This window comes from Rhea pennata, chromosome 2, assembly GCF_028389875.1.
Source record: "Rhea pennata isolate bPtePen1 chromosome 2, bPtePen1.pri, whole genome shotgun sequence".
NCBI lineage: Eukaryota > Metazoa > Chordata > Aves > Rheiformes > Rheidae > Rhea > Rhea pennata.
Window position 1 is genome coordinate 61,508,527 of NC_084664.1, and position 19,496 is coordinate 61,528,022.

General features: G+C 44.2%; 1 protein-coding gene across 1 annotated transcript; it reads right to left on the bottom strand.

Annotated features, from left to right (window-relative positions):
* IGFBP3 (insulin like growth factor binding protein 3) lies at positions 1–17,497 on the bottom strand. Its single transcript, XM_062569609.1, has 4 exons — positions 17,107–17,497; positions 13,019–13,245; positions 10,201–10,320; positions 1–3,121 (listed from the first exon to the last, which is right to left on the bottom strand). Exons 1-4 carry the CDS (start codon positions 17,495–17,497, stop codon positions 2,996–2,998), a joined length of 864 nt encoding a protein of 287 aa, XP_062425593.1. The 3' UTR covers positions 1–2,995.
* Between the last annotated feature and the right edge of the window lie 1,999 nt (positions 17,498–19,496).

Below are 19,496 nucleotides of genomic sequence, written 5' to 3' on the forward strand. Positions count from 1 at the left end.
TGTTCCTCTTCATTTTAATGAGTGTGGTTTAGGGGTGAAAGTAAGGTTATTTTATTTCATACCGAGAATGCCAGCTGTGGGGCGCGTCAGGCACCTGATGGGAAGTGTCCAATACTCATGCAAGTAACTGTGCTCATACAAAGCATGGAACAGGCAATTTCTGAACAAGGGGGGAACTTTAACTTACACACGAGAAACATTTTATTTGCTAGTTTTTAACAGTGTCTTTGTTTTAAAAGCATCTATTGAAAACAAGATAACCAAATTGATTTGCACAACCATACAGAAATTCGTATCTTTTTCCTATGGCTATATGTCTAATATGTTACATACAGAAGGCTGGATTCATTAGCACCACTAAAGTAGCTGAATCTTTTTTTTTTTTTTTTTTCCAATTCCTGTGACAAACTGTTTGCTTGAATCAAGAAGTTTGAGTTCCTTAAGACGTATTCTTTTAAAAATAAAGCTGGTGCTCTGTGTAGATTAAAGAATTTTGCACTGTTCAAGAAACTTTATTGGCCAATATGTCTTTTATATCTATTTAATGTGGGCGCAAAATATAAAAAGCTTAAAAATGTAACAAAAAACACTGATCAGAAATACTGCCATGAGTTATTAAAACATTTCTTGTAAGTCAAATGGTGAAATACAGATTAATTTTCACGAATCTGATCCTTATTTTCATATCTATAGCGTCCAAATGCTGCTATATGTAGTTTTCTTCCTCATGTGACACTACTTGAGAGGAACTGATTAATAACTTAAAAAAAGAAAAAAAAATAGTATTTTTGCCAACCAGCCTTTGCAGGCACTGTATTTGCAATAGTGGTTAAAAAAAAAAAAATGCAATAAATCTTCATCTCACAAAGTTTTCTGCAACCATCTGTTGGGAAGTCTGCACTAGCTTGGACTAAGCCTCACCTCTAGATATTTTCCTTATTCTTCCTCAGGGTTAAAATTGCAGTTTTAACGATGACATTAGCTTCCTCCATGGGAGAGAAACTGGGAAGCTGCGCAGAACGCCCCCCCGGGCGGCTCAGCTACCGTGTTTCGGGGGAAAGCTTTCGACCGCCTCGATCCCACAAGCTGCACGTTAAAAACCTTCCTGCGGCTGCGGGTTTGCAGCCAGGAGGCAGCGGGAAAAGCGAGGGCGGCCGCAGCCCTGAGTCCCCCCGCGAGTTTCCTCTCGCCGGGGCTCCCCTCCGCGCCAGCGGCCCCCGCGCGAGCCCTCGGCCCCGGTCGCTGGAAAGCCCTGAGGCAGGGATACGGCTCTGAACTCGCCCCCGGCTCCCCATCCACCAGGACGTTAGGGTGCTGATGGGCTCTTTTCTTTTTTTCCTACAGCAACAGCAAACATTTATAGTGACACATAAAGGAATATATTATATATTTATATAAATATATAAAATATTTATATAAAATATATAAATAAATACACATACAAAATATGGCATTACTTTCCAAGAGAGATGTTACATTTCACAGGCTGCTTTTCCTTATCCAAATTTCATTGTCATACAGGATTTGTCATAAAGTTCAACAAACAGCCTCAAATCGGTGCCAAAGACTTCCTCGTGTGAAAGCATCGCATTATCAGCACAAAACCAACACGCTTGTGATTAAAAGGACATGTAACACCACGGCAGAGAACCAGTTCAAATATTTCAACCCGACGGTTCTTACTCTACGCCCGGAGGCGGGCAAATGCCTTCTGCCAGCGTCAAAGGAAGCAACGATCGTGCGGCAGCGCAAAACGAAGCGCGCCGGTCTCAAAGCGGGGTCCGCAATCCCCCACCTTGCTGGCACTCGCTTGAACAGACATTCCTCGCCCCAAATATGTGCTTTGGTAGAGCATACTGAGACAACAGAGAATAGATACAGGCTCTTAAAAAATAAATAAGCAAACAGAAAGAGTCGTACTGCAATGGCAACTTTTTGTCCATGAGTATTTTATGCTAACATGGGCAGTTCTGAAGGAACAAGGAAATTTAAGCCCTGTTGCACTAACTGAAGCAAAGGACAGACAGAAGGATGCTTTACAGAGAGCTTCAGTGCAACTGTCAATTCTTTCCAGTGGCATAATTCAGTGATGGTTGTGTTAGAAATACCAATAAAATGGGGGAAAAAAACACACTTAAAAAAATTATCTTGGTAGTTGTAGCTATCTCAAATGAGGAAATTTAACCTCTTCTGGAAATACTTTCTTCACTCCATAAATCCATTTCCATCATCTATAATAGATCAGTGTGTATGCATATGAATCTATACATAGCTGTAAATCATCCCATCCCCTCAGTTTCTCTTTGCATACATAAGTTTACGCTAAAATTATCGTGTAATATTTGGTATTCACATGTTACATTTAAATAAAAGTTTATTAAAAAACAATTATATTAAATACAGACTAACAGAATATTCATAATATATTTTACAGAAAAAATAGCCATGTCTTTATTTTAGAAATACGTTTCTTTAAAAAGTTCTTTGAGATTTTTATAAAACATTTTACCCGTGAAGATAAGTTTCCCGTCAGACCTGTAAAAAAGCTTAAACTTTAAATCCTTGCGGTTTTGTTGTTGTTGTTGTTTTAATACTTTTACAAGCTTACAATCTATAAATTCTTTAAAATAAAACACAGTATCTTTCGGGATCAAATTGGTCACAGGCCGTTCTTTAAAAAGTCAGTGGAGACTCCCTGAATCCATTCTGAAGTGCCTTTTTTTTCTTTTTTCTTTTTTTTTTCTTTCTGGGTATCAATAGTGCAGATTTACTTGGGAAGTCAGAGCTCCCTACACGTGCTACAGGGAGCCCGAAGCGTGTCAGTGGTGGGGTGCAGCTGCGGAGTCCACACAGCCAGCGGATCCCCCGGCAAGGCAGGAGGCAGGATGCAGAGCTCCACGTGCAATGCAGTCCACGGTGTTTGCCCAGCCCCTCCAAGGTCTCCGATACATCGAACTGCCACGCACAGGCGCCAGAAGAGACAGCCTCTACCTCCTCACTTGCTTTCCAAGTTATAGCAGTGGACGTCTCCTTTTCCTTTTCCATCGTATCCAGGAAGCGGCTGTCCGTATTTATCCACGCACCAGCAATAACCTCTTTTTCGGCCTTTGGATGGGCGGCACTGAAACAGAACGTAAAACCCAGTTAGTTTTATTTCTTTGCTCTGCTTTACACCGCAGGGATTGCTACTCATTTCATAGTTGCATTAACTGTATCTTGGTCATATCTGACATTGCTGCTGTTAAGTAGAAGCTGTGTTTCCACCACAAAGCAGGACAGGATAAAGCCACTGTCTCCATCAGTACACTATTTTGGGTTTAATTATCTCACAATAAACCTGCTCTAAGAACTGCCCCCAAAACCCCAGTCTTTTGAACTGCTCCCTATTAGACTAGGCGGCACAGTTGTCCTCTGCTGAACAAGGACTATTTACAAAAGTATGGGCTGATGACTGGGACCCTTCTTTGGAAAAGAAGGCCCACAGATTTGTTCTGCGCTAAAGCACGGGTTTGGCAAAGACAGCTCTTGCAGCAATAAACACCCGTAACTTGCATCTGCTTTCCAGAGGAATTTCAGTACTGTAGTTGACATTTATTAACAGATACAGAATCCCTCTGTAACGGAGTTATCACTTCAACAACTGCTAGGTATATATTAGAACTTTACATGTGTATTTTCCTATAAATAATGTTGCTTATGTATTAGGTCTATAACCTAAGGCAACTTTAGAAGTCAGTTGCCTTGTGGAATCTGCTAACAATACTAACCAATCTGAAACTACCGTTAAACAAGAAAATAAGTGGACAAAAACTTCAGAAATAATAATGCACTAAATAAATAGATAAACAGGTCTGCCATGAACTAACTAATGGTCTCCCCAAGAAACCAGAGTGATAAAAAAAACAGACTAAAGGAGATAACATCCTGTAGGGTATATTCTTCATGTAACTCTGGGCCCAGTTCAGCCTACAGGTATCTCTGAGACTCTGCAAGGTTGTCACCTACACAAAGGGTGAACCCACTCCTCTGCACAGACATGGATGTCTTACTATGTTTTCCATGGTCAACCTCCTGGCTGAGGCAGAGACTCCACCTATGTCAGCTGAAGATTTGAGGTTTGACAATAGAGGGCTCACTGCAAATACTAACAGAAAAGATCACTGAGTCAGGATAGACATTCAAAGCAGGAGGTGACACAAGCCTACCAAGCCTTCCAAAGTTTGCAACTGGATCTGTTGTACTGTGAACTTGAAGCAAGAACAGGCCAGACAGGCTGAAGCCACTTATGCCCTTCAATACTCTAAAAGCTATCATACAAGCAAGACTAGATTAGATGATTATTTATATAATTCTTCCACTTTGAGAATTTTACTTGGAGCATGGAACTACTTTTTCAAAAGACAACAGTAGCCTATGCATATACCTTGTGATTCTCAAACTACGTGTTACCTCTGAGATTACTCTCTCAGCAATTAAAGCATTTCTGAAGCATAGGTAGGGTACTGGCCATGGGTTTACCACAGGCCAGCTAAACTTTGCCATTACCACTCAACTGCACTGTTCTCCAGAGCCTCATACAGGTGCCTGCTCTCTCATGTGATATGGCCATGCTCACAAAACAAAGTATCTTTTCCAGGTGCAGACACACTGGGAAACACCAATTAAGTGCTGGGCCTCACATACTGCCAAAAGTATTGGACCCTTTCCACCTCCAGTTCAGGATCTCAGGATAGGACAGAAACGTGAATATGCGCAAATCCTGGGACTGGCCACACCAGCAAATTGGCCCCTGAGCCTATTAATTTGTGGCAGCAGAGATTAACACAGACAGACATCACTAGGAACTTGTGAGACAGGAACAAATCATGTATTAGAAAAAAAAAATCTTGAACTTGCCACCATAATGGGACCCCAAGTTTCCACAGCCCTTGCAAAGATCATTTTGCTGGGCAGACTCCTTTGCCCCTAGAATGTTTGCTTCTATCTTTCTTATTCTATTTTAGAGTACATGAAATAAGTGGATCACCACAACTGAAAATAAATCTACCTTTGTGCTACATTTTTGAGTAGGAAGTCTAATGCAGAAATAATAGTGCCTTCTTTTCTTTGGATTTGCTGTCCTTCCTCAATAGTCCTATGTGAATGAATGGCAATTCTGACAGCAGGATTATAAGATCAGGCTTAAAGTAAATATTGGCTTATTTTAAGAGAAGGTGAAGAAGTACAAGCCTATTGAGAGAAGAGAAACATTAATAATTTGCTAAACTATATGGTTAGTTGTATTTGAGTTCTGGCTATCTGTTCAGTTCGTTTTCCAAAGCAAACCTTTACATATGAAATCAATGTATGCTTTGTTTTGTTTCATGAGCCTGACTAGGGCTTGCAAATGTTCTCTAGGATTTCAGTGAACAGCTGCCCAAAGTTCACTAAAGTCAATGGGCAGTTTTTCTTTAACTTCAGTGGTGGCTGGATTAGACTCTAGCTGAAGTTGTATTAACATTTAGCACCTTAAATTCTTCATGTGCAGAATGAAGTAATTCATAAACAAAAGCCTTTGCATGATCTAAATTTTACAGATAAGGAAACTGAGGCAGAAATTCTGAGGTTGTTTTTCCCAAGACCACAAGCACAGACAGAGCCAGAATTAGAAGGCAGGGTTTCTGGCTGCCAGCCTGGTGCTCGGGCGATGAAACTACACTTCTACTAATAATAGTAACACATCTTCCCCTTTTAGAAGTACTATATGAAGTATGTTACACAACTCTCGCTGATTCACAGGCTTGCATCACTGTCAAAACAAATGATCAATTAAAGTTATCTCACACAGTTGAGGGTGACGATCGCTTTTCACAGTCACATAATCAATTTTTGGAATTAAATATTATCACAGAGTTAGTCTGCAGGAACATATTCTTTACTATTAAGAATTTTTTATTTCTTTTGGACAATCCATTTGAGAAAATGAAGCCCCTTAGACCATGTGAATTAGAGCTCTGCAGCTGAAATAACATTCTGTCTATGAGGAAACAGAGAAATAATTTACCTTTTCCAATCTGTGATATTGTACTACTTGCTCAGTCATGCTGTCAATAGCAGAGCACTTGTGGTTCAAAGGGGACGCTTTTATCCCGAGATGGCTAGCTTGCATTCGCTACTGAAATGATGGATAATTCACAATAACAACAACAAAATCACTCTTCTGAATTTTGTACTCCACGTAAACTTCAAGGCTCCACTCAGCTCTTATATATGACTTCAGAAGCTCAGAAGAGCTGGAAAACTGCCCAAGCAGTGGAGCCAATAATTACTTCTGATAGAAACACCAGCTGCCAGCTTTATGCCACCTGCCTCTCGGCCTTCCGCAAAGAAGTGGCGCGGAGGCATTCTTGGGGCACAGCAAAGCATATGGTATCCCACTTAATTCCTGGTCAGCGCAGAAGTCTCCATGGAGCTACAATTGTGATATCTTGGAACAGACTGCAGACAGCCTTGACGTACACCTCAGGCCGTTTTGGCTCCTGTCAAGCCCAACTTTGTTTTCAGTGGAACATTGCCAACTCACGTTTATGTGAATATCTGGCTCCAGTAGAAGAGTATGGGGCAATTCAAAGATAATTCTAATTTCATTAAAACTTTTTTTTTCATGCTGGAGGCAGAAACGTGCCTGTATAAACATATTTCATATAAATACACCTTCACACCACAGTTGTGTAGTACAGCCTTACATGGGTGATTTGTTAAGATAAAGAAATCTAAATTTTAATAGGTCTGATTTTTTAAAAGAAGTTTATATATAAACACCATGTCTGAAATATTGTTCTTGCTGTAGCTTGACAGATAAATTTATGCTCTTAAAATCTGTCTCACTTATGAAAATTACCCCCTATGGTGGTTCCTGAAAAGTCAATTTCCAGACAACCACAAAGGTCATGAAAAACAGCTGCTTTCAACTTGGTTGGAAGAGCAAATGACCAGGAAGGCAGATTATACTAACATGCAAAGTGCCTCATGAATGAGACAGAGTAGTCATAATTTATCAGATTCCTCCTGTCGCACACACACCTACATCACCATTCTACTCCTTCTAAAGTACATCTCTTTAGGTTTTGGCCTGCAGTGCATTGCCTGGTTCTGTATTGAGATATCTGTATATTGGACTACACGTGTACATGCATCCACAAAACATACAATTTGTCTTTGAAAAGGTAATTTATTTAAGAGCATGCATTAATGTGAACTTGTCTATCACAATTCCCTTGAGATATGACATTAAATCAAGGCATGAGGACCCATTATTTTGTAAATCACTATGTAATTTAACCCAGTGTAGTTCCAGTCCTCAGGAGCTGACTGCACAAGGAGGAGAAACAGATCTATCTGCCTGTGAAACAGTGTGCGGGGTCACAAAGTCCAAAGATGAGTCAAGGAGAAAATACAGTGGTTCTCACTCCTAATACCTGATCCAAACATTCAACAATACAATACTGTGAGTACTGCTGTATGGCAGTGAAGCTGTTTTGGGAAGGAACTAACTATTTTATCAGGCTTTAACCTACCCATGACAGCACTTTGTGAAGACTGCACAGGAATTGTGCACTGAAATGAACATCCAACCACAGAACTTCACAGATCCAGGAAAGTGGCCAGTGTTTCCAGAATTAAAAATGCCTACTTCGTGAGCTCTTCTTTGATGGCCTTATTGTCTCTTTCCTAACATTATTCCGAATTTTGTTGTCTCAGTGGGATATAATTGAACTACAGATCAAATGCTGCTAATAATAGCAATGAAGAATATCAATGAAATAGCCTAGCATTCTGTTACTCAGTTCGACACCTGCTTACAGTTCCCAAAATATCAGATCTATATTTTGATGCTCCAGAAAGAAAAATAAATGAATACAATCATTGTGCTGTCTCATGGACAGTGAATCCAGTCTGGCCAGGAGTCACTTATTTCTTAAATTGATGCTTTTTTCCTGGCAATTAATTTTAGAAGGGCAACATAAATACATTGTTTTTCATTTCATCCTGTGCTCCCTAAGCCTTACATGATATGAAAGCCTGTATCAAGGGTTGATTCAAGTTATTTGAAGTTGGCTCTTTTAGAAGAGAACTCAAATTGCATTTAACGTAGACTACATGAGCTTTACCTGGGAGAATCTCTTAGAAAATCCTGAGCTGTCTTAAACTACCACTGCGACTTGTGTAACTTGGCACACCATTTGACAAGGCTAGCCACGTATGAAACTGCCCCTGCATCTTTGCTGCCCCAACAGACTGTTACATTTAGTGCAGGAACCTTTCCTAAAGCACTTGCAAAGTCTCCAAATAGACTGAATACTACCCAGACTGCAAAAGCACGTCTTTGTTTCACATTATCATCTTATCCAGGAGTAAAGACTAAGAATGGCATGAGGGTATACTATCCTTATTTCCTTTTTTTTTTTTTTTTTTTTTTTTTGGAGAGGAAGAGTGTACGAGTACCTCAGTGGCAGAACTATCACTGCACGTAATGCACCTTGACATGTTTGTTGTGGATCTAATTTATTATTCATGCACCAGAGAGAGTGCGCAAACCTTACTGCTGATGAAGCAAAGCCCTTAGAACCTAAAGACAGATGAAAGATCGACTGAACAAAGTAAATATCAATCTGTGGTCTTCTGTACTACCTACTGGAGGATAAGGACTATGATTCACTTGTGCGTCTTGAATGTAATTAAATTATATGCTGTTCTAAAGTAGCTACGTAATGCTTCTGGGCACAGCCACAAAGCACAGGGCTAGCCTTGCTCCACAGAGCAGCTCGTGCAGAAGTCCACAGCATTTTCTGAACAAATGCAGGCAGGGGTTTGAGTATCACTGGCAGCTCATCTACGCACAACGGCACGAGAATTGACGTGGGGGACTCAAAACTCCAGGCAAGGAAAAGAAACTCTCCCTGCCGGGGAGTATCACCACCTGCTCGGGAAAAGCTCGGGCGGACAGACGAGCTCGGCAGCGTGTAGCCAAGGTCAAACTGCAGAGTCACTGCAGGACTGATGGCAAAAGCGAATATTGGGACCCACAGCGCCTGTTGCGAACACCCCACCTGACACTGTTTGCTTATTGCAGAGCTCAAGGAAAAAACAGAAAAGGAAAGACTATTTCTAAGAAAGCGGGAAGCCAAAAAACAGAGGGACACCTTTCTTCAAACGAGGTCGTCTGGTCTGAGGTTGGCCTCTCACCTCCACCTAAGAAACTGCATTAGCTAATAGCACGTTGAGTAAGTCACTCCTGCAGTTACCAGAGATACAAAGGAGGCGGCTGACTTATGTAAACCCAAATGGCAGACAAAAGATGGTCCACAAAAAAAATCCTTCCTTACAGAGGCCTGCCGTGAGGAAAATCTTAAAGAATCTTTGAAATTCAAGAATTGCTTGAATTACACCAAGAAATACATTTGGGGGCAGGACACTGACTAAATACTGGGATTATACGACATGTGTACACTAAGCAAAGGATTCGTATGATATAATTTGCACTGTTCCGAGTTCCAGAATGAGCTTCAAGGGCAGCACTGAGTGGAGAGCGATGCAGTCGTTCAATCCGGACCCAGCTACAGCAGGAATACCTGCTGTTTGGGTCTGCATTTGTCAAGAAAGGTCACAACCCCAGAGCCAAATGCAAATGGAAAACCAAAGAGGGCTGAGAAGCCACCCTTGCTGCAGAGTAACTGCTAAATGTATCACTTTCATGATAACATGACCTGGATTTTGGAAGTGATCTGTGCAGCATATAAAGGGCAGATATATGCCTTTCTCAAGTTGCTTTTTGTAATATGATCTAACCCAGTTCTTCTAGGAACTCTCAGGCAGCTATTTACAATTCAAAGCATTGATCTATTGCAGTCATATGGTGACTGCAACATTTAGCTCTGTGGGTTGTTACAGAGGCATTGCTTTTTTTAAACTGAAGGGCATTAGTATCTAGGACAACAGCCAACCCATGTGTGATTAGGTATGAAGTTTCACAAATTAATCTGTTGTCATGACCAACACCAAATAAAAACACTGTCCCCACTTGACAAGGTTCAGTGCTATAAGATCAGGTCCTAAAAGTGGGATTAAATGAGTACCTCAGTAAAATGCTATGCAACGCCTTCAGCAAAAACGCATAAAAGTAAAATGTATTCCCTGAAGTGACCAAGACACTGTACTTACTTGCTTTTTCTTGTAGAACCCCTTCTTGTCGCAATTTGGAATATGGAAACCCCTAGGACTCAAGACATTCAGGATCTTTAGGTGGTTTAATGTGTCTTCCATTTCTCTACGACAGGGACCCTGTTAATGAGGATGGTTTAGAAAGCACAAATGAAATTTCATTTTCAAATGCTGCTTTTCACACAAGAGTTTAGTAAATCTTTTAATCAGAAGAAGCATGAAACCCAAATACTCTATTAAAACAAAGCAATGGTTAGAAATGTCAAAAGCAGACCATTCACAAGTAAAATTTTGAGATTATGCTTTAAGGATAAACTGGTTTCTAAACACTGAATGCCCTATGCTATGCTCAGGCACAGACTGGTATTTCCAGTTGTAATCACAGCCACTTATACCTAAAGGGAAGGCCTAACCAGTGTACAGGTTGATCACACAAACACCTTATTTTGGGAAAGGAGGCAGGGAATTGGAAATAAACCACTCAGTAATTCTTCCTTAATGCCATTTATTTTTGTGGTGATGCTGGATCCAAAAGCTCAAATGAAATGGATTTAATTGAAAATGTGCAGTCTTGCACATTGTATATGTATACATAAAAATACTGTGCAACATCTTTCTCCCTCTCTGTCTCTAGCTAAGTAGAGTCTAAGTAATATAATGTTGGACACCGATTCCAGATTTCAGCTGGACCAAACAGATGCAGTCATGCAAATGAATGGTTGCACATGATATTTTCATGAGATAGGTCAGTCGCTTTTTGCATCAGTTTCTACATCTGCAAAAGGAGGACAATAGTGCGGCTTTAGGGCACTGAGATAAAAAGAACTTACAGAAGCACTTTTAAGAGCGTGTCTCAAATGCCAGCTAATTATTTCTCACTGCAGCCCTTTGAGGTAGGGAGTACAGCATTACCGGTCCCTTTTTACAGGCAGAAAACCAGGAGCAGAGGAGTTCAAGATGTGCCAGAGGTCAGTCTTGCCAAGAAGGCAGTCAGTGTCAGCAGTGGGATTAGAATTCAAGAATTACAGCCTGCAAATTCTGTGCTTAGCTCTGCTCCTGTTTGAGCGTATTATTGACTCAATCCACCAATCCACTCCTTAAACGCAGACCTGAAAAAAATCCTTCGCATGGTTACGTGGATTTAAAATGTTTAAGTTGCTGTAACAACACAAAGGCTCATTGGTGCACTTCTTAATTAGTGAAGTAATGATATTTATACTTTCAAGTAGCAATATTAATAGTTTGCTCATATAAAGTGCCTTTCATCTGAGTGTCTGAAAGCACACAGGCCCAGCAGGCCTACTGAAGTTTAAAATTGATTTTTTTGGTTTGGTTAACAAATACCTTCCTTGCAGCTTTCATACTTTTTCTTTCAGTATCAATCTCACAAGCTCTGAACATGTTCTTTAAACTGCTGCTGCTCTTATTGGCAGCTCCTTAAACGAACAAAACTGCAAACTGTTCAGATGCACTGACTGCAGATCACCCGCTTCCAGAGACCTGGTCCCCAGATAGGCCTACAGAAAGAGCTACTTTTTTTTTTTTTTTTTTTTTTTTTTTTTTTTTTTTTTTCTTGAAGTAGACTTCAAGTAGGCTTCAGAGAGATCAATATCAAAAGCAAACATACGGACACAGCTAGAAAGGCATTTGCTTACAAAGGCATGTGTCCCAGATGGACTTATTTCTGGTCTTTACAGCCACGAGCGGTTTTGTTAAGCAGTTTTGCGGGCCTTTACACATGAGTCCAGACTACCACATAAGGAGAAATGCTTCTGCTGGTTAAGGCCGGGACCTTATTTCCTCAGTGCTACCAAAGCTGATTCCTTTACTATAAAGGGTTTATTTTTATGTTTTTGGAAGAAGGATATGCTGAAACTCAGACACAGAAGTATTTTCACTAGAATAGAGGACAAACTGAGCATGCAGTATTATCAACCTTGCTGTTTTAACTTGCGAGGCCACATCCCCTTCGGACAGAACTTTCTGCTGTATGCTGGTATTGAAACCTTCTTTTGCAGATGGGAAACTGTATCTGGTTCCATCACGCCTCTCCTGATGAAATGCCAAAGCGTACGCGGCAATTATTTTTAACGCCATCCGGCACAGGCACGAGAATAACCAGCTTATCGGCCAAGAAGTTCCCAGACAGCGAGCATCCTCTCCTCCAGGTCACCCGGCAGTCCCCCTGCTGCGCACTGTGCGCTGGTGAGCCATTACCTGTTCATGCAGCGGGACCACACAGAAACTGCGAAGGGAGGCGGCGTTCTGCATGCCGCGCAAATACCGACTAGCCAAACCGTCGGTAGCAAAACTAGCTACGTTTCTCTTCCTTGACGCGCGCCACGGAGCGGGAGCACGATACCGCTGAATGGGAAGCCTTTCCCTCTTCTGCCTTATTGCAAGCAAATAATGCTGCTTGCAGCCACGCTTAATGACGATACTGTTAAGCCAATTCTGAACCCTCAAGTACAAATGCGTAATAGTAGGTGTAAAGAACTTCTGCGAAGAATCCACTACCAAAAATCGTATTAAAAGTCAATGTAAACATCAATGCACGAGGCCTCTATGTTTTATGAACATGATCTATTCGGTCTGCTGATCATCTGCATTTGCAAATCTATAGTTTTACTGGTCAAACCAGTATCAGCCAGAATTTCCTAAATGGCTACAATAATTATCACTATCTTCTTTTTTTTCTTTTTTTTTTTTTTTTTAATTTACCTTGTCAAATGCACCACATGCACAGGCGCGCACACACATACACCTGTGTGCACACTCACATGCAGGAAAAGACATTTCTGTTTACAAAAATACTTACATATTCAGTCTCTTGTTTGGATTCAGAAGAGAAATTCAGTGTATCTGTACTTTGCGAATCATATTCCACTTTGTAGCGTTGTGTATTTTTGGCTTGCTCTTTCCTGATGATATCTATTTTGATGTGCTGTGGATGCGACTTGGAATCTGACACCCTGTGAGAGTTTGGGATGGCCTGATTTTCTATGCTACTGGTACTCCGGTCTTCTTCTGAATCACTGGAATTTCCTTCAAGTAGAAAAAAAATCAGTGAAGAAGAAATGTTAACCAACTGCCAGTTAAGTCAAGACCACTCAATTAGTCTATATTCTTAATTTTTATTTACAAAATAACGATATATAAAACCATGAACAATTTAGTATTGTGCATGCAACAGCATCTTTACTGCTAAGAACAGTGATGACTTTTATAAATGAAGAAACTCTTTACACTTTGTAAATCTTTAAAGTGCTACTGCATATACACCCTTCCTAATTAATTATTTGAAAGCTCTTCATATTAATTCGATTTCATAGCGTTTTTAAATCGCTGATGCTCAGATGTCTTGCTGTTTGCTTTATGCTGAAGTTTTTTGGTTTGCCACCAGATGGGGGCAGCTTTGTACCATGACCTGACAGTTCCCAGGGTTTGGACCTGCATCAGAACTCTGTTAGCAACTTCACCAATGCGGGACATGCAAAGTATCCGAATAATTTATTCCTGACCTAGAGCAGATTTAGTGGAATTTAATTAAATACAACTAACTTGTGGAACTTATTGGTTTTGGTGTGATTGTCTTCCCTGGGAAAGTAATTAAGAAAAAAAGCATTATTAAAAGAAATTCTACCAGGTTGAGTTTGGTGGTTCTAATTAACAATTTTTAACACTGCTTTTCGTTATTAATTTTAGTCCTCAAAAATATTTCTAGGTGCACAAAACAGGGAAAAAAATCGCCATTCATTCTGTAATGGTGTCAAAGGACAAACATCTGCTTTCATTACGGGCTTTAAAAATATTTTCTCTTTAAACTACCATCCGTAAAAATACAGGAGAAATACTTTTTTCCTAAATACTGCATGAGCACAGTGTTCCTGTACTTTCTGAGGTATTTGTCTACACTGCATTTCTCTCCTAGGAGACTTGCAGTGCAACTGAAACTGGCTGCATTTCCTCCGTGGAATATTTTAAGTTCGTATCTTCCTACCCGCTAAGTCACGCTAGTTGCTGCTGCATTTCAGTACCTTGGCTGCTGGCCACTTTTCTTTTCTTTTTCTTAAGGAAATGGTCCTGGGAGTGTACAGTGATAACCGATGTGCAAGGAACATGCTGAAAATCTATATTAAAGTTATACTCGCCAGCTCACTGAAATACCACAAAAGCCAAGAAACTCAGTGTTAAACCTGAAAGGCCATGGTCATGTCGAACCATGGAGTCAAAGTATTTAAACACACAGCTCAGTGGCCCCAGCAATACACAGGCACAGGGGAGGAACAGGAGGAGGAGGAGGAGGAGGGATCAGAGTTAACATCTTGGAGCCAGTGGTTTTAGTGTAGCCACTGCTGGCAATGGACATAATTGACCAGGAAAATCCAACTCCCAGTGCAAATGGATTAAGGAAGTTTAAGTCTTAAGTCTAAATTTCCTGGCTTTTGTGGGTTTAAGTCAGACTCTCAGCGGTATTTGAACATATTTCTGGCGGTTTAATGTCCTGTTTTTGAACAGTGGTATTTTTTTCCACACTCGCAATGAAACGTGCAAGAGGTGATACAATAGAACGCTAGAAAATCTGGATCTCCTATATATAAATACTATCTGCCTACCAGGTTTTCTGCAATCAGTCCCATTCATTAGTTTACCAGGTCTACCAAAAATAGGTAGAAAGTATTCTTAACGTGCATTGAATAATCACCAGGCTGGTCATTTCGCGGTTTATTCAGACCCTCGTGCCTAGACAGCATTTCTTACATGTGAGTTCTGAACTGGTTTAATGTCACATTTTAATCTGTGAAGCACACTCTGTCAAGTCAGTCCTATAAAACCTGGTGCCATGTTAGCTTTACATCCAGTCCTAATGGAAACAAAAGTGCTCTGTGAAAAAGTTACTTGCCCTCCTTTAGAAAACAGACTAGAAGGGTTGCGTACACACACGACATCATCTCATTTTAGTGTCCAGAAAACTGAACTGTAAATTAAGTCACTATATTTGGAATTAAGAAGCTAGCGTAATGTGCACTGCCCATGCCACTTTTCAGCAATTTCTGTAAATCAGTAATGACAGAAAGTGCCGCATATGATGCAGGACCTAGCTATGTGTCAGGGAGAGGGTCTGGCCCTGCCCCGAAAGTGTGTGTGACATGCGAATCTCAGTTACTGAGTGCTGGATTTAGAGCTGAAACTCTAGAGGTCCCCCTAAAGAGGCGGGCACAATTCGTTACACGGGTTCAGACTATTTTTCCCTCCTCCAACACGGAGTTTTTGGCATTCAGTCCTTGAATGGGAACTGTAAGGGACCCGCTTTCCACTTTTTAAGCGATCAGAGCTCCAACTGATTTCAAAATAGGCGTGCTCCCCAAGCCAAGAGCGCACAAACAGGAACTCGGCATCTCCACTCTTCGGCTCAAAACGCAAAGATTTTCAGCAGGGAACTAAAGCACAGCTCTGCCTTCCCCCTTCCCAACAGTCATCGTTCCAAAACGATACCTCAGTGACGAGTCCCAGCTACCTGGAGGGAGGCTTCCCCTCGCTTTTTGATTCATCTGAAGGATGAATATGTAAAGCCAAGTTCAGCGGATGAAGGAAGTTGCTCCATGTTCCGACGAGATTTAAAATTTCAATGAGTACCTTTGAACCCTCGCTCATTCAAATTGTCACAGCTTGGGAGCAGCACATAAATAATTATAATAAGGCATCTCCTACTGCCAGAGCAGCCAGTTAGCTGGAGCTCTGGTGCCACTTCCTCTTGCACAGCTAAGGAGAGGCCAGCCAAAGAGTCCCTGCAGCCCAGCAGAAAAACGCCAGGCTTTTTAAAAACGCAAACAGTGGAAAGCCTTTTGACACACTTTTCTATTAAATAAATGTTAACATACTTGCTGTTGGTTAGCAAACAGTTTAATGAAATGTTTGCACAGAGCGACTGTGCTTTCTTGATCCAAATCCCAAGTTTCCCTGTCTCTGAAGTTTCCAAATGTGCATGCTAACAGAACTTTTTCCAGCCTTCCCTGTCTCTTAAAACACAACAAAACACGCTCTATGAACATCTTGTTTACAAGACATGCAAGAGCTATGGGAAAGTTTCGTGGGACCAAACATTTACTTGCAGTGCAGGGGAAAACAGCTTCCTCTTAAAAATACTTTTGTGCAAATGCTTTGTTCTGATTAACCACCTTCCGAGCCAGGGAAGCACTTAACAACTCCCCCTACTCCCCTCCTTTTTTGGCGTTTTTTCCTGGGTTTAGCACTGTCCCGAGTTAGAGGCACTGCAGCGCAGGAGTTAGCTCCGGCTTCTCCGATTTCTCGTCCCCTCTTTCTAGGAACTCTCCGGCTAAATCACCAGGATTTAACCTTTTTCCCTCAGCGCTGCGCAGCCCTGCGGACGTGCCAACCCCAAGCACCCATCCCAGCGAAGAGCAACTCCCTCACATTTTTTTTTAAAGGCAACTCCGCCTCTTTTGCAAGGCTCTAGTTCACACCATCGGTGTTGAAGAAGAAAAAAGTAGTAATAACATAAAAACAACCTAGAAGGGGAAGGGCGCGAGGGGACAAACTTAGTTTCCTTCCGAAAAAGCATTTCTCTCCTTCCAACGAGCCCGGCCCTGACCCCGGCGCCAGGAGGGCATGTTTTGCGATGGAGAGGGGAGCTCAGGCTCGCTTGGGAGCACCCTAACGCCGAAATCCCGCTCGGGATGCCGAGCCGGGCGCTGGCAACAAGCACGGGGGACCTTTCCGCAGGAATACGCTTGCAGCAAGCGCGCCCGCACCTCCCCCTCTGCGTGCAACTTACTTTCCGACTTTATTTTTTCCTCCTTCTGCTTCCTAAACCCGGCAGCGGCAGGCATGCAATTCGTGCTTCGGCCCCCCCACCCCCATCCCCGCCGGGGCTCCGCTGCTTACCTGCGGCGTGCGGTCCGGGCAGCAGGAAGGCCCGCAGCTTGCCGCCGGCCGTGGCGTTGGTGCAGAGCCCGCGGCCGTCCAGCAGCGCCTGCAGCGGCCGCGCCTCCTCCGGCCGCGGCTGGCAGCTGAGCCCGGCGCCGCAGCGCTCGCTGTAGATGCCGCAGGGCTGGCCGAGGCGCAGCGCGCAGGTGAGGCAGCAGCCGCAGCCGGGCTCCCGCACCCGCTCGGCGCAGTCGGGCTGCAGCGGCTTGCACTGCTGCAGCGCCCGCGCGTCGCAGGGCTCGCAGCGCACCACCGGCCCCGCCAGCGCCGCCGCCGCCGCCGCCCGCCGCGCCAGCAGCGCCAGCGCCGCCGCCGCCACTGCCCACAGCACGCCGGGCCGCGGCACCATAGCAACCGGCACCGGGGCGCCGCCGCGAGCCGCCGCCGCGGAGAGGCGCGCAGGGGCGCGCAGGGCGCCGCGCAGCGCCGGCGCGGCGCGGGGGCAGAGAGCCGCGCCGGGGCCGCTCACGCACTCGCGCGGCCGCGGCTCGGCTCCGCGCGGGGCGGGGGTGGGGTGGGGGGTAAGCGCCGGGCCGCCCCCTCCTCGCCGCAAGCGCAGCAGCGGCGGAGCAGCGCGCGCACGCCCGCGCACCCCGCCGCGGGGGGCTGCGCGCAGGCTGCGGGAGGAAAAGCCACAAGCCACTCGCACCGCTAGCAGCGCGCAGCGGGCAGCGTCCGAGGGAGGAAAGCCACGCTCCCGGCACACCGGGGCACGGGGCACGCACCGCACACGCGCAGAGCCCGGCCTCGCTCCTCAGCCTCCTGCCTTTAGTAACATGAATATAATAAAAGAGCTGGCTGGCAACAAAGGCAACTTTTTTCTCTCTCGCTCTCTCTCTTTTTTTCTCTTCTCTTTTCTTTTCCCTCCCCTCCTCCTCCCTGCAGAGCGCCTCAAACACTTGGCTGGACCCTAACTTCTTCTTCTTCTTCTTTTTTTGCTACACACAAAACTGAGCAAAAAAAAAAAAAAGTTACAAAATACCTCGTAAAAATTAAAGATAAAAAATCAAAAAAAAAAATCAAAAAAAAAAAAAGCCAAGTCAAGACGGTCTGAAGAAAACTTGGTCCAAAAATGCTTTACAAAAGAAAGAAGGAGAAAGTGGAGGGGAGAAAAAAGAAAAATAGAGCAGGAAAAAAATAAATTAAGAAAGCAAGGTTCCCTTCTTTTTATTCTCTTTGTTGCCTGCTATTTGCTTCTACTCTCTGTAACTCTTTGCTCCCATCTGTTCTCTCATGCCGCCGAGGTCCCCGCCTATATAGCGCCCCTGCCCGGGACACGCCCCGGACTATGAATAATGAACAACCTGGCGCTGCGGGAGCAGGGCCGTGACGCTCAAAATCCAGATTTCGGCCCAGAAAGTGCCGTGGGAAGGGGAGGGCAGGGAGGGAGGAAGGAGGGCGGAAGGGGGGAGCAACCCATCGCGGCGGCTGGGGTTTATGGGCACTTCTTGGAAATCGGCGCGGAGGGGATGCGTCGGAGCGGCTCCGGAGGAGCGGGGCCGCATCATGTGCCTTTTGTTTCGGGAGGAAAAATAAAATAAAATAAGAAAGCCCTCCGCGTTTGGGGATTTCCTCCTCCCCTCTCCCCTCCCCCGCCTCCTCCCGCCCTCCTCCTCCCTTGGCACCGTGAGAGGAGACCGGAGCAAAGCCCGCGGAGAGTGCCCTTTTTTGGACTCGGGGCAGCGGTGCCGTGCCTGTGCGCACCCGCACGCGCGCACGCAGGTTCCGCACATGCCTCGGAGCCGGCGCGGCGGCGCGTCCCGCGGCGCTGCGCCCGCCGCCCCGGCCTGCCCGGCCCGGCTCGGCCCGGCCCGGCGGCGCTTCCCTCCCCTGCGCTGCTCCGGACCCTTAAAACGCGCCCTGCTGCCACGAGGAGGCGGCTCCCGCGCCGACATCTCCTCGCGAGCCCGAGACGCGAACCGCAGCGAGCAGCCCCACCGTCCGTCCCGCAAAATGAATATAAGCCCCGGGTTTGGTTTTGCTCGCAGCCCGTGCAAATTCAGTCCCTCGGGTTTGTTTAGCTCCGCCGGCTACTTGGCTCAGCTTCGATCAAGAAAATCCGAGTTGGCAAAGGCAAAATGTGCGTGCATCATTGCTGCAGCCCTCATGCCAGCTGACGCTGAAGGGGATCGTAAGGTGTTTATGCATACACTGCGGTCTTTCGGTCATAGGAGTCTATTCCTCATGCAAAATTAAACGTTTAATGCTCGCAAATATTGGCTAGCACTATGATTATCTGCCATGGAAATGATACGAGCCAGACTACTGCTCTGTTTTCAACCTCTCCATCATTAGCACTGAAGTTCACCTTCCAGTAATTCATCAGCTGCTCGCGTATCTGAACTCAG